Source organism: Euleptes europaea, chromosome 6 (genome assembly GCF_029931775.1).
Source record: "Euleptes europaea isolate rEulEur1 chromosome 6, rEulEur1.hap1, whole genome shotgun sequence".
Classification (NCBI taxonomy): domain Eukaryota; kingdom Metazoa; phylum Chordata; class Lepidosauria; order Squamata; family Sphaerodactylidae; genus Euleptes; species Euleptes europaea.
In genome coordinates this window covers 1904171-1918760 of record NC_079317.1, presented here as the reverse complement: position 1 = coordinate 1918760, position 14590 = coordinate 1904171, and the positions used below count along the sequence as shown (strand labels likewise).

Below are 14590 nucleotides of genomic sequence, written 5' to 3'. Positions count from 1 at the left end.
CTCTCTCTCTCTCTTCTCTCTCTCTCTCTCTCTCTCTCTGAATGGCCCTGAATCAGATACAACTATGCCTTCATCACACATTCAAAGAGCCAATTACTCTTGATCATGCAAATGATACCCAGGACAAAAGGCTTGGAAAGTCAGGGTTACTGTTCTCGAACAAAGCTCTGAGCAGCGCATAACGAGGGCGAAGGAGCTAGCATCTCATTAGAGGCATTCGTGCATCATGTGGACATCTCCACTTTTGACAAACTCATTCTGGGCAGTTCTGCTCTTGAGGGATAAGTCGGATGACCTGTTTGCCAAGAAGAAGAAGAAGAAGAAGAAGAAGAAGAAGAAGAAGAAGAAGAAGAAGAAGAAGAAGAAGAAGAAGAAGAAGAAGAAGAAGAAGAAGAAGAAGAAGAAGAAGAAGAAGAAACAACAACAACAACAACAACAACAACAACAACAACAACAACACCCTGTGAGGTAAGTGGGGCTGAGAGAGTGTGACTACCCAAAGTCACCCAGCTGGCTTCATGTGTAGGAATGGGGAAACAAATCCAGTTCACCAGATTAGCCTCCACCGCTCATGTGGAGGAGAGGGGAATCAAACCCAGTTCTCCAGATCGGACTCCACTGCTCCAAAAGTCCAAAGGCTTACATTAACATATGAATACTTGATCACATGAAGCCACCTTATACTGAATCAGACCATTAGTCCATCAAGGGAAGTGTTGCTCTAGCCCCTGATCATTCTTTGCTGGGTTTTGATGAGTAAATCCTCCATTGCCTCCCCAAGACCTCTTCAGTGCTCCAATGGGTATGATATGCCTCGCTGTTCCTTTAGTTAGAGATAATGCTGAGTGAGCTTCTGAGTGCTGCTCGCTCTTGGAACCCAGAGTTCAAAGTCATGGCACAAGAAGAGCTTTCCTCACCCCCAATGGAGAGCCGTGGAGCAAGATCAGAAGTTCCTCCCAGAACTGGTAGGCTGGCTCGGGTTAATTAGCTCTTGACCAAGCCGGGCATGGCAAAGGTCTGGTAAGACAGAGCAATTAATCACAAAAGCTTCTCTAGCCTTGAAGCAGGAGTGTATGGGTAGCCTTTTGCCCTGCAGAGGTGACTGGCTGGGAAGGGCACGACTGGCAGGAAATTGCTACCGGAGGCATTCGGGCTGGGAGGAAAGCCCTCAAATGTACAAATGCAAAATGATAATTATGCCCTGCTTGAAGAAATGAAACTGGCTTTTATAGGGCGTGTATCTAGGGCCAGTAAGGGTGACCCCTCACCTGTAGCATTCTGCAAGAGAGAGAGAGAGAGGATACAGTGCTATTTGCAGAGCGCTTTCTAACATTTTAAGTGCCTTACAAAGATCTTAAAGTAAGCCTACAAAAACCCTGTAAGCTGCACAAGTTCAAGGGTGACCCCTCACCTGTAGCATATCTGTGTGTTGCAGCTGGGGTGGGGGAGAGATAAGGCTGAGAAAGCCAAGAGGGTCTGCCTGAGGCCATCTGGTAAGTTCAACTCCCAGAGGCGGTTCAAGCCGTCTTGTTTGGGGGCTTCCTAGAGGCGCCTGGTTGGCCACTGTGTGAACAGACTGCTGGACTCGATGGTCCTGGGTCTGATCCAACAGGGCTGTTCTGATGTCCTTATGTAAGCCAGGAGCCCCGGATGCACAGCTCACTTTTCCAGCCAGATCCCAGCTTGCTTTCTTTTTTAAAAATCATTTTATCTACTCCATGCACAGTTCTATAATGCTTCCTCTAGCCCGGCTCTTAGGTTCCTAAACCCAAATGCTCCAAAGTCTGCAGCCTGGTCCAAAATCCAGGCTATGGATTGTCCCTGAGATAGGCTTGCGGGATCTCCTGTAAGACCCCAACTCCTGCCGCTGCCCACTGGGTTCAGAAGGGCAGCAGGGGGGAAAGAAACAGAACAATTGGCATTGTGTTGATGGTGTGATGTCATTTCTGGGTAGGGTTGCCAGCTCCGGGTTGGGAAATGGCTGGAGATTTGGAGGGTGAAGCCTGAGATGGGTGGGGTTTGGTGAGGAGTATAGTGCCATAGAGTCCACCTTCCAAAGAGGCCATTTTCTCCAGGGGAACTGATCTCTGACACCTGGAGATCAGTTGCAATAGCAGAAGATCTCCAGCCACCACCTGGAGGTTGAACTCAACAATAACAGCGCAGAGCCAAAAAGCAGAACTTATTTGACATATGCACACCAACACAGTGCAGATATGCTATTAATATATTATGTCAGACATGACAAAATACGAGATACAAGCACAGTGAACATAAAACACCAAAAGGTGTCAATATTGTACAAAATTGTGGATTCCAAAAGAAAGCAATGGGCTTCCGGTAAATGTTCCCATTTCGCTTCAGCTTCATCAAACTTGGCAATCCTCAGTTTGCTTGAAATGTTATTTCAATGTTATTCAATGAAATGTTATTGCTTGAAATGTTATCCTTCATTTCCAAGGATAAGGAGTGTACCTTCTATAAGCAAGCGGACGGCTGGTCCAGGTGAACTGATCTCTGTCTTCTGGTGATCAGTTGTAATTCTGGGAGATGTCCAGGCCCCACCTGGAGGCTAGAAACCCAACCATTCTCTCAAGATTGGAACTATTCCCTGGCTTGAGACTAGGGTTGCCAACTTCCATACTCCTATATTTATTTGTAAAACTACTTTTATGAGTTTAATGCAAATGAAATAGTTTATTGTCAGAGTTTTATTTGCAGTATAATTTAATATATTTTGCACCAATATATCTAATCTGCAATATTATGCATACAAAGTGATATCATTTCTTATTTTGAGCCATAGTAGTTGCAACTTCTAAATAAGCTTTTCCCTTAAGCAACTCTGTTTATATTTTTTCATAAACTTCCAGGTGGTGGCAGGAGATCTCCTGCTATTACAACTGATCTCCAGCCAATAGAGAACAGTTCACCTGGAGAAAATGGCTGTTTGGACAATTGGACTCTATGGCATTGAATTCCCTCCCCTCTCCAAACCCCACCCTCCTCAGGCTCACACCCAGGGCTAAATTGCCAGTTACTAACAGCTCGCGTGTGAGTATATATAATTTTTGTTCTTGCTGGTTCTTACATTTTGATTCCTGTTATGTATGCCATATTGCGTTGTATATATCGCTGTTTATATTTATATAGTGGTCGCTGAGGAAGGTTCTTGTTTAGCCGAAACAGAAAGACTACCGGACTTCTGTATGAATGGAGAATTGACCATCTTACCTCTTAAACGACAAGATACCTTATACAGCTAAATAAGACTGACAAAAAGGACAATGTACCTATGTTTTTGTGCTCTTTGCAACTTATGATTAAGGTTGTTAACCAAGTTCAATGTATATAGTGTATATGAAATTTGAATAACACTATTGAAAGGAGACTTTATTTATTCAATTATTTTTTGCAATTGTTGCTGGTTTGGTTTGCTTAATTAACTATACAACACGCCAACGTTTGTTTACCATAACCACCTGGAGGTTGGCAACCCTAGTCTCAGAGCATCTGTTTTGCCACTGAAAAGACCACAGAAGAGTCAGGATTTTTTCCTGTGAGGCTCCTGGCAGCAAATGGACCCTCCTTCCCTCCCTAGGGTTGCCAGGTCCCTCTTTCCCACTGGCAGGAGGTTTTCAGGGTGGAGCTTGAGGAGGGCGGGGTTTGGGGAGGGGAGAGACTTCAATGCCATAGAGTCCAATTGCCAAAGCGGCCATTTTCTCCAGGTGAACTGATCTCTATCGGCTGGAGAGCAGTTGGAATAGCAGGAGATCTCCATCTAGTACCTGGAGGTTGGCAACCCTAACCCTCCCTGGTTCCCTAGTCTATAAATGCACCCCTGCATGTGCCTTTGCATCTTTGACACAGCCCCCAAGCCATGGGGCAGAAGAGCATGGCAAAACCCCACCCACCCCTCACTTGTCTCCCCCATTAGCAGACGTTGCCTTTTGCAGGCAGGTGAAGTGAATCAGGGTAATGAACTTAGCGCAGCACTTTGTTAAAAGAGGGTAATTTAATTTTAATGCTTTTGGAGAGAAGTTCTTTTTCTTTCAAAAACACAGAGGCCTGCAGCTACTCTGCCTTATTCGACAAGCTAGTCAACTTGTTAACATTAGATGGGAGCTATTTAACAGCATTATCCGCCCCCATTTGCCCAGCATTCGCTGATCACGTTCTTGGGGATAGAAGGAAAGTTATTGTACTCAGGCTTCCGGCCATGTTAAGTGTGTGTAAAATCACCATCTTTAGGAGAGACGGGAAACCACAAGGCAGCCAAGAAGACTGGGGAGGAGGAGGAATTCAGGCGGCAGCTGTTCTCCTCACGTACATGGCAGTAGCCATAAATCCAGAGCCACAATATGCCATTTTGACATGGATGCCATTTCCACTCGACAAGAAGAAGAAGAAGAAGAGGAGGAGGAGGAGGAAGAGGAGGAAAGGGAGGAGGAGTTGGAGGAGTTGGTTTTTATATGCTGAATTTCTCTACCACTCAGGGAGAATCAAACAGGCTTACAATCACCTCCCCCTCCCCACAACAGACACCCTGTGAGGCAGGTGGGGCTGAGAGACCTCTAAGAGACCTGTGATTAGTCCAAGGTCACCCAGCAGGGTTCATGTGGAGGTGTGGGGAATCAAACCCGTTTCTCCAGATTAGAGTCAGTCGCTCATGTGGAGGTGGGGGAATCAAACCCAGTTCTCCAGAGTAGAGTCTGCTGCTCATGTGGACGAGTGGGGAATCAAACCCAGTTCTGCAGATTAGAGTCCACCGCTCCTAACTACTACACCATGCTGGCTGAAGGCAGCAGGAAAAGAAGAAGCCCCAATATGAGGTAGATGGACTCTATAATAAAGGAAGCCACGACCCTCTGTTTGCATGACCTGAGCAATGCTGTTAATGATGGGACATTTTGGAGGACATTGATTCATAGGATCTACATGAGTCAGAAGTGACTTGACAGCACTTAACACTTAATCTGTTTCATAGATTACAGCAAAGCTTTTGACTGTGTGGATCATGAAAAGCTATGGCTGGTTTTAAAGGAAATGGGTGTGCCACTACATCTGATCGTTTTGATGCGCAACCTGTACTCTGGACAAGAGGCCACAGTTAGAACAGAATATGGAGAAACGGAATGGTTTCCAATTGGCAAAGGTGTCAGACAAGGATGTATTTTATCTCCCTATCTCTTCAATCTATATACAGAACATATAATTAGGAAAGCTGGATTAGATTTAGATGAAGGTGGAGTGAAAATTGGAGGGAGGAACATTAATAATTTGAGATATGCTGATGACACTACATTATTGGCAGAAAATAGTGAAGATTTGAAACAACTATTGCTGAAAGTTAAAAGAGAAAGTGCCAAAGCAGGACTACAGCTGAACATCAAGAAAACAAAAGTAATGACTACAGGAGAATTACACAACTTTAAGGTTGACAATGAGGAAATTGAAATTGTTCAAGATTTTCTATTCCTTGGCTCCATCATCAACCAAAAGGGAGACTGCAGCCAAGAAATTAGAAGGAGATTGAGACTGGGAAGGGCAGCCATGAAGGAGCTAGAAAATATTTTGAAGTGTAAGGATGTGACTCTGGCTACCAAGACTAGATTAATTCATGCCATCATATTCCCTATTACTATGTATGGGTGTGAAAGCTGGACAGTGAAGAAAGCTGATAGGAAGAAAATAGATTCCTTTGAAATGTGGTGTTGGAGGAGAGGGTTACGGATTCCGTGGACGGCCAAAAAAACAAATCAGTGGGCTATAGATCAAATCAAGCCTGAACTGACCCTAGAAGCTAAAATGACTAAACTGAGGCTGTCGTATTTTGGTCATGTCATGAGACGACAAGAGTCACTGGAAAAGACCGTCATGTTAGGAAAAGTAGAGGGCAGCAGGAAAAGAGGAAGACCCAACAAGAGATGGATTGACTCAATAAAGGAAGCCACAGCCTTCAATTTGCAAGATCTGAGCAAGGCTGTCAAAGATAGGACATTTTGGAGGACTTTCATTCATAGGGTCACCATGAGTCGGAAGCGACTTGACGGCACTTAACACACACACACAACACACACACATGTGCCACAGAGGTTGTACTGCAGGAGCATTTGGAATAGCAAGTTATTTTTTAACTTGGCTGGAATGTTTCTCCCAGATCAGTTCAGCTCCAATTCACAGGCTACTGGCATTCCGGAAGGAAGGAAGGAAGGAAGGAAGGAAGGAAGGAAGGAAGGAAGGAAGGAAGGAAGGAAGGAAGGAAGGAAGGAAGGAAGGAAGGAAGGAAGGAAGGAAGGAAGGAGAAGGAGGAAAGGAAAGGAAAGGAAAGGAAGGAACTTCCCAGTGTAACTTGAACAAAATGATAAAGCTGCCTCTTCTCCTTTGCAAGGCAGAGTCTGGAAGGCACAATTTCCAAAGCGCCCGGCTGAGGTGTTCAGTTTTGGGCACCCACAATTTAAGAAAGATGTAGACAAGCTGGAACATGTCCAGAGGGGGGCAACAAAGACGGTGAGGGGTCTGGAGACCAAGTCCTATGAGGAAAGGTTGAAGGAGCTGGGTATGTTTAGCCTGGAGAGGAGAAGACTGAGAGGGGAGATGATAGCCATCTTCAAGTACTTGAAGGGCTGTCATATAGAGGATGGTGCCGAGTTGTTTTCTGTTGCCCCAGAAGGTCGGACCAGAACCAACGGGTTAAAATTAAATCAGAAGAGTTTCCATCTAGACATTAAGAAGAATTTTCTAACAGTTAGAGTGGTTCCTCATGGAACAGGCTTCCTCGGGAGGTGGTAAGTGCTCCTTCCCTGGAGGTTTTTAAGCAGAGGCTAGATGGCCATCTGTCAGCAATGCTGATTCTATGAACTTAGGCAGATGATGAGAGGGAGGGCATCTTGGCCATCTTCTGGGCACTGGGGGTGTATGGGGGGAGGCAGTGTGAATTTCCTGCATTGTTCAGGAGGTTGGACAAGATGACCCTGGTGGTCCCTTCCAACTCTATGACTCTATGACTGGTAGACGCTGTCTGGTGTCCAGGGTACGTTTGCCGTCCCTTGAATGCAATAGCTTTAAATCGTGATGGACCACCTCTACACTAGCATGTAGGAGCAAAGCAGGAGATGCGGCAACTAGGTGGATCCTCTGAATGGCAGATCAGTTGCAGCGTGCTCGATGTGCAGATCTATCCAGCGGGAAATACTCTGCAGGAAGCGGGAGAGCCACTGTGGTGTAGTGGATAGAGTGGCGGACTAAGACCCTGGGCAACCTGGGTTTGACCCCTCACCTTTCTACCACTGCGTAACCTTGGGCCCATCACTAACTCTTAGCCTGGCCTACCTCACAGAGTCGTTGTGAGAGAATGAAGGAGGGGAGAACGATGTTCTAAGCTGGTTTGAGTCCCACATGTGGGGACAAAAGTGGGATATAAATAAATAAATGCCAGGCTTGTTTCTGGTACCCCACCCCAGGAATAAGAGAAAGATTTGACATCGCTGAGAAGAGACTTGGGATGGCCACAAGGTTTTCTGCCCTACTGGGGACCTGTAAAACAGAATTAAACCACCAAACCTACAACTGAGGACAGCCGCGGATAGCCGCGGGTGTCATCTGTTCTGGCCTCCCTACCTTCCCCATCCCCCTCTGCTGTTCTGTTCATTTTATGAACTTTGGGGGAATGTCTGAAAGCAGAGCCTCTCAGCAGTTAGTATTTTAATCGAGCGCCATCTGCTGTTTTATTATAGTTACGTTTTCGGTAGGGTTATATTTATTGGGTTTTATGTATATTATGGCTTTTACACTGTGGTTTTAATGTTGTTACCTGCCCTGAGCCCATCTGCGGCTGGGGATGGCGGAATAGAAATTTGAAGTATAAATGAATAAATAAAATGTTCAGCACCCTGGATTTCTTGGAAGCAGGGTGAAATAGAAATTGCACATTAAGAAATTAATAGTCCAAATTCTCACATGTCCCCCTGTCTGCGGATACTTATATCTGCAGATAGGGGGCACGCTTCCTCCCAACAGGTTTTTCTGCAGACTTGGGGTACCCCCTAGGTCTGTAGAAAAATCCAAAAAATTTTTTTTAATGGGGGGGTTTAAATCCCCCCCAAATAAAAAAGCATTCTTTGCACAAGCGCAGAGAACACAGCTCAGGCTGGCGGGGGCAGCTCCAAACAGAGGCCTTGGCTTGTCTGCCTGCTGCGGGGGGGGGGGGGGGGGCTCCACTGTGGCACCCAGGAGTCACTGGCAGGCCTGTCCGGCTGTAGCGGGACTGGAAGGTGAGCGAGGGGGAGAGGTAGATAGGATTCTCCCCTGCGAGTTTCATGGGCCCCCACTTGTTATTCCTATCTTTACCCCTCCCCCCAAAAAAAAGGTAGGGGACTGTAGTTTTCCCAAGGCCACACTGTCAGTCCATGGCTGATAGAGGATCCACACTGAAGCCCTCCTTACTGGAATCCAAAAGCTTCACCCAGCTGGGCCACCTCATCTGTCTTCTGCTCCAGATGCCAGGTCGGATCCCGTTTCCAAATTTTCCGAGCACACAATTCTGGAGTCATGGTTCAGGTCCTGCTTATTGCAAAACAAGGGGCCGCGTGAAACAGAATGACCAGTGATGTCACAGATACCTGGCAACCAAATTCTGAAGCTTCTAGAACAACGCGGTTGTTATTAGCCACAGAAGGGAATGAAGACACCGGGGTGGGGGTGGGAAGAAAAGAAGAGGCCACACCCAGAATGAAGTGCTAAGGATAATATATTACAATAGAAGAGCCATGAATCCAACTAGGCTCTGGGACACTTTCTGCAAAGACCACCCCTGAACAAAGCAAGAAAGGAAAGAAGGGTGCCGCTGGAGCTGTAAGGGGTGGGGGGTGGGTGGAAACCACTGCCCTTGAGAGACACACAACCTGGCCAGTCACAGTGTGCAGGTGAAAGGATGGATGATTCTCAGTCCACTCCTGATGGAATCATTGTCGAAAACAGTAAAGCAAGCGAAGAAAGGCTCAATGCCGAGGAAGAGAAGCACAACAATGGAATCAACGGGGAGAGTGATGGAGAAGTGGCACAGCACCCAGAAAGTGGGGATACGGCCCCAGCAATGGAACACAACGCCCCTGTGGTGCCTGTTCCTGCTAAAGAGCTGGTAGACCAAACTCTGCAGACTGATAGCAACGTGAGTGTTTTTAGGCGCAAAGAACTGATGGACCAAAGCGAGCAGACAGATATTTTTGGGAGTGAAACTAGTAGCACCGCATCTCCTAGAAAGCTGTCCCAAAGTAGCCAGCAATCCCGCCGCATTAGCTTCCAGATCGGCCAGAGCAGTCCGGAGATCCCAGGCCAGGAATCCCGCCGGAACAGTCAGCAGATCTCAGGCCAGGAATCCCGCCGGAGCAGCCTGCGGATCCAAAGTCCAGAACCTTGCAGGAGTAGCCAGGAAATCCCTGGCCAGGAATCCCATCGGAGCAGTCAGCAATCCATCAGCCCCCAGATTCTACAGAGCCCGAAGTGTTCCAGAATGCAATTTATAAATGAATCTGAAACCAAGGAGAATATTACTTGGATTAGCGAAAGAACAGGTAAAGTTATGAAATGTGAAACTCAGCAGACAGGTAGATTGTGGGAGTACAAACCACTAGCTGAAATTCTGCACCCTTTTGGCCCGCAGAAAAGCAGAAGTGTAGTCAAAAAATCAATTCCCACTCCTTCTGAAGGTTTAAAATTAGAACACCCTGCTGCGGAAGAAACTGAGCATGGAAGCCAAGGGCCAGAGTGTCAGCAATCCCAGGAGGATGTCTCATGGATCAGCAAAAAAACAGGGAAGCTTCTACAATGCAAGAGTCAGCAGACAAATACATTTTGGGAACAAAAACCTCTTGCTGAAATTCTTCATGCTCCTAGTCGAGAACCCCAGATTGTCAGCAGTGTTGGCGAAATGATGCGGAGTATTGAAGAACATTTCATTCCTCCAATGGATATGGAAATGGAACTGCTGTCTCGGCAGGACAGCCAACAAATGAAAGAGTCTCAGCGAACAGGAGAGTCTCAGCATAGCAGTCAACAAGTGGAAGGGCAGGAGTCTCAGCATAGTAGCCAGCCAGCTGAAGAGTCTCGGAGAACGGGAGAGTCTCGACGTAGCAGCCAGCAAGAAGAGCCTCAGCAAGTGAAAGACTCTTGGCAAATCGGAGAGTCTCGACGTAGCAGTCAGCAAGCCGAAGAGTCTCAGCAAGCGGAAGAGTCTCGGCGAACGGGAGAGTCTCGACGTAGCAGTCAGCAAGCCGAAGAATCTCAGCAAGTGGAAGAGTCTCGGCGAACGGGAGAGTCTCGACGTAGCAGTCAGCAAGCCGAAGAATCTCAGCAAACGGAAGAGTCTCGGCGAATGGGAGAGTCTCGACGTAGCAGTCAGCAAGCCGAAGAATCTCAGCAAGCGGAAGAGTCTCGGCGAACGGGAGAGTCTCGACGTAGCAGTCAGCAAGCCGAAGAATCTCAGCAAGCGGAAGAGTCTCGGCGAACGGGAGAGTCTCGACGTAGCAGTCAGCAAGCCGAAGAATCTCAGCAAGCGGAAGAGTCTCGGCGAACGGGAGAGTCTCGACGTAGCAGTCAGCAAGCCGAAGAATCTCAGCAAGCGGAAGAGTCTCGGCGAACGGGAGAGTCTCGACGTAGCAGTCAGCAAGCCGAAGAATCTCAGCAAGCGGAAGAGTCTCGGCGAACGGGAGAGTCTCGACGTAGCAGTCAGCAAGCCGAAGAATCTCAGCAAGCGGAAGAGTCTCGGCGAACGGGAGAGTCTCGACGTAGCAGTCAGCAAGCCGAAGAATCTCAGCAAGCGGAAGAGTCTCGGCGAACGGGAGAGTCTCGACGTAGCAGTCAGCAAGCCGAAGAATCTCAGCAAGCGGAAGAGTCTCGGCGAACGGGAGAGTCTCGACGTAGCAGTCAGCAAGCCGAAGAATCTCAGCAAGCGGAAGAGTCTCGGCGAACGGGAGAGTCTCGACGTAGCAGTCAGCAAGCCGAAGAATCTCAGCAAGCGGAAGAGTCTCGGCGAACGGGAGAATCTCGACGTAGCAGTCAGCAAGCCGAAGAATCTCAGCAAGTGGAAGAGTCTCAGCGTAATAGTCAACAGGTGGAGGGAAAGATATCCTCTGCTGAAACTGTGACAAACCAAACTCTGCAAACTGATAGCAAAACAAGTGTTTTTAGGCGTAAAGAAATCACCGATCAAAATGAACAGACAGACTTCCCTAACAGTGTAGCAAGTAGCACGACATCTCTTAGAAAGCAAAGTAGTCAGCTGCATGAATCTCAGCACAGTATTCTGCAACCAGAAGGGCAGGAATTAGAATCTACTAACCAACAACTAGAAGAGAAGGAACCTCAGAGTGAAAGCCAGCAAATACACACTCAAGAATCTCATCAGAGTCAACAGTTGATGAGGCAGGAACCTCAGAAGAGCAGCCAGCAGCCCCTAGAGCCTGAATCCATGATGGAACATGAAAATGTGCTAGACCAAAAACTTTCTTTACTTGCAGAGTTCCACCAGGCATCTGTTTGTGATGAGGAAAGGACCTGGATGGAAAGAAGAATTGGTGTTGTAGTGAGATCTAGTAGTCAACAGACTACAGAGAGTTTGTTCATGAGCTATCTAGAACAAATATACGGGAAGCCTCCACACCGTGTAAGTGATGAAACAAAAGCAAAAGTCCAGGAACCTTCCAAAGAGGATTCCAGAAGAAGCAGTCAACAGCCAGAAACACAAGAGTCCAGAAAAGGCAGCCAAGAACAAGAGGCACCAGGGTCCAGAAAAAGCAGTCAACATCCAGAAGCACAGGAGTCCCGAAAAGGCAGCCAAGAACTAGAGGCACCAGGGTCCAGAAAAAGCAGTCAACATCCAGAAGTACCAGAGTCTCGAAAAGGCAGCCAAGACCAAGAGGCACCAGGGTCCAGAAAAAGCAGTCAACATCCAGAAGTACCAGAGTCTCGAAAAGGCAGCCAAGACCAAGAGGCACCAGGGTCCAGAAAAAGCAGTCAACATCCAGAAGCACAGGAGTCCCGAAAAGGCAGCCAAGACCAAGAGGTTCAAGGGTCCAGAAAAAGCAGTCAACATCCAGAAGTACCAGAGTCCCGAAAAGGCAGCCAAGGCCAAGAAGCACCAGCGTCCAGAAAAAGCAGTCAACATCCAGAAGCACCAGAGTCTAGAAAAGGCAGCCAAGACCAAGAGGTTCAAGGGCCCAGAAGGGACAGCCAACAGCCAGAATCCCGAAAGAGCAGCCAACAGCCAGAGATGCAAGACTTCCAGAAATCAGGTCAGGGATCCCAATTGGGCAGCCAGCTGTCTGTGGCTGATGAAAGTAGTCAGCCTAAAAGCCTGGAGATGTCTACTAGAGAGGCAGAGAACAAAGCCCTGCAGACATACAGTATAATTTCTTTCGAAGCCGGTATCTGGCTGAACAGGAGAACTGGCAAGTTTTTGGTAAGTCATAGTCTGCAAACAAGCATGACTTCCGTTCATAAAGGTCAGGGGATAGCACTAGAAAGCGGTGGAGATGCAGGAACGGCTTCAGGACCACTTGGACCTGGGGCTGATGCTGAGGAAGCAGAAATGGTGGCTGAAGAAAGCCACCGAAGCAGTGCTAGTGTCAACGCAAAGGCTGAGGATCAGGAGACCTCCCATCAAGCATCACGCCATGGCAGTGAGCAAGCCTCAGGACAAGGGTCACACCATGGCAGCCAGCAAGCCACAGGTCAGGAGTCACACCATAGCATTGAGCCAGCCTCAGGTCAAGGGTCACACCGTGGCAGCCAGCAAGCCTCAGGTCAAGGGTCACACCATGGCAGTCAGAAAGATGTAAGTCCAGAGCAAGCGGAGGAAGAGGAGCTCCTGGGTCCAGCGGACGAAGAGGCGCTCCAAGGTCCAGAGGAGATTGAGAAAGTGCTCAGCCGCCGCCTGAGCGAGGCCACCCTTCAAAGCATAGCAGCCATGGAATCGGACACAAAATCCGAGCCGATCTACAGCATCGTTTCCGGAGACGAAGAGTGCTGGGTTAACACCAAGACAGGCAAGCAGGTCGTGACGCAGGGCCAGCAGACGGATGAGTCCTCTTTTCAGACACCTCCAGAGGACACGGAAATATGTCCATCACCAGAAGACCAGATAGAAATTCCTGAGCCAGATGCATGTTAGATTTTGGGGGAGGGGGAAGTAACATTTAATAATCTGAAAGAGAAGAGGGGCTTTGTGTTGGAATGGTGAGAGAAGCCAAGGCCCAGCCCGTCCAGTCACTTGTGAGCTGTTTGTGGAACTGGGGAGACCTAAGAGGTGGAGCTAACTGTACCCTAGAAGAGGTGATGGACATCTGAAAACTGACCTGTCCTGCTGAAAATAAGGTGTGGCTACCAGGAGAAACTGGGGGGGGGGGTCTTTCATCTAGGACACCTGGCCTTAGGCTGGGAGGAGCAGAATAAACCAAATGGGAAACTGGACATTGGAAACTTGTCTCTTTAAATGTAGGCAATAAGAACATAAGAAAAGCCCTGCTGGATCAGGCCAAGGCCCATCAAGTCCAGCAGTCTGTTCGCACAGTGGCCAGCCAGGTGCCTCCAGGAAGCCCACAAGCACGACTGCAGCAGCATTGTCCTGCCTGGGTCCCACAGCACCTAATAGAATAGGCATGCTCCTCTGAGACTGGAGAGAATAGGTATGCATCATGACTACTATCCATTCTAACTAATAGCCATGAATACCCCTCTCCTCCATGAATATGTCCACTCCCCTCTTAAAGCCCTCCAAGCTGGCAGCCATCACCACATCCTGGGGCAGGGAGTTCCACAATTTAACTATGCGTTGTGTGAAGGAATACTTCCTTTCATCACTTTTGAATCTCTCACCCTCCAGCTTCAGCAGATGACCCAATGTTCTAGTATTATGGGAGAAGAGAAAAAACTTCTCCCTGTCCACTTTCCCCAAACCAAACATAATTTTATAGACCTCTATCGTGTCTCCCCTTAGCCACCTTCTTTCCAAGCTAAACAGTCCTAAGCATTTTAGCCGCTCCTCATAGGGCAGTTGCTCTAGTCCCCTAATCATGTTGGTTGCTCTTTTCTGCACCTTCTCAAGCTCTGTAATATCCTTTTTTAGGTGTGGTGACCAGAGCTGTACACAGTATTCCAAGTGTGGTCTCACCATAGATTTGTACAAGGGCAGTATGATATCAGCAGTCTTATTCTCAATTCCTCATCTAATTATGACCAGCATGGAATTTGCCTTTTTTACAGCAGCCACACACTGGGTTGACATCTTCATTGAGCTATCCACGACCACCCCAAGATCCCTTTCTTGGTCTGTCGCTGCCAGCACAGATCACATCAGTGTATATGTGAAGTTGGGATTTTTTACCCCAACATGCATCATATTTTGAGTTGGGTGGGAATGCCTCCTGTGGCTCTCTTCATAGAATCATAGAGTTGGGACCACCAAGGTCATCTTATAACGTGGTTATATTTTTCACTTATCCTGAAGGCTACAAAGGTGGCTGTAGCTGGAAATGAAGGTTCAAATGGTGAAAAACCTGGCCCCAGAACTCAAGAATCACCATTTCCGCAACTG

The 14590-nt window shown here is 47.7% G+C and overlaps 1 protein-coding gene across 1 annotated transcript; it reads left to right on the top strand.

Annotated features, from left to right (window-relative positions):
* Positions 1-8932: 8932 nt before the first annotated feature.
* Positions 8933-13168, top strand: LOC130478839 (uncharacterized). Its single transcript, XM_056851082.1, has 4 exons — positions 8933-9501; positions 9895-11096; positions 11869-12290; positions 12506-13168. The coding sequence occupies exons 1-4, from the start codon at positions 8933-8935 to the stop codon at positions 13166-13168; spliced, it is 2856 nt and encodes a 951-aa protein (XP_056707060.1).
* The last annotated feature ends 1422 nt before the right edge of the window (positions 13169-14590 follow it).

Coding starts and splice junctions, on each gene's coding strand:
- LOC130478839 (XM_056851082.1), top strand. CDS start 8,933: ATGGATGATTCTCAGTCCACTCCTGATGGAATCATTGTCGAAAACAGT. Junction 9,502..9,894: donor CAGATTCTACAGAGCCCGAA/GTGTTCCAGAAT, acceptor TCATGCTCCTAG/TCGAGAACCCCAGATTGTCA. Junction 12,291..12,505: donor GCAAGACTTCCAGAAATCAG/GTCAGGGATCCC, acceptor CATAAAGGTCAG/GGGATAGCACTAGAAAGCGG.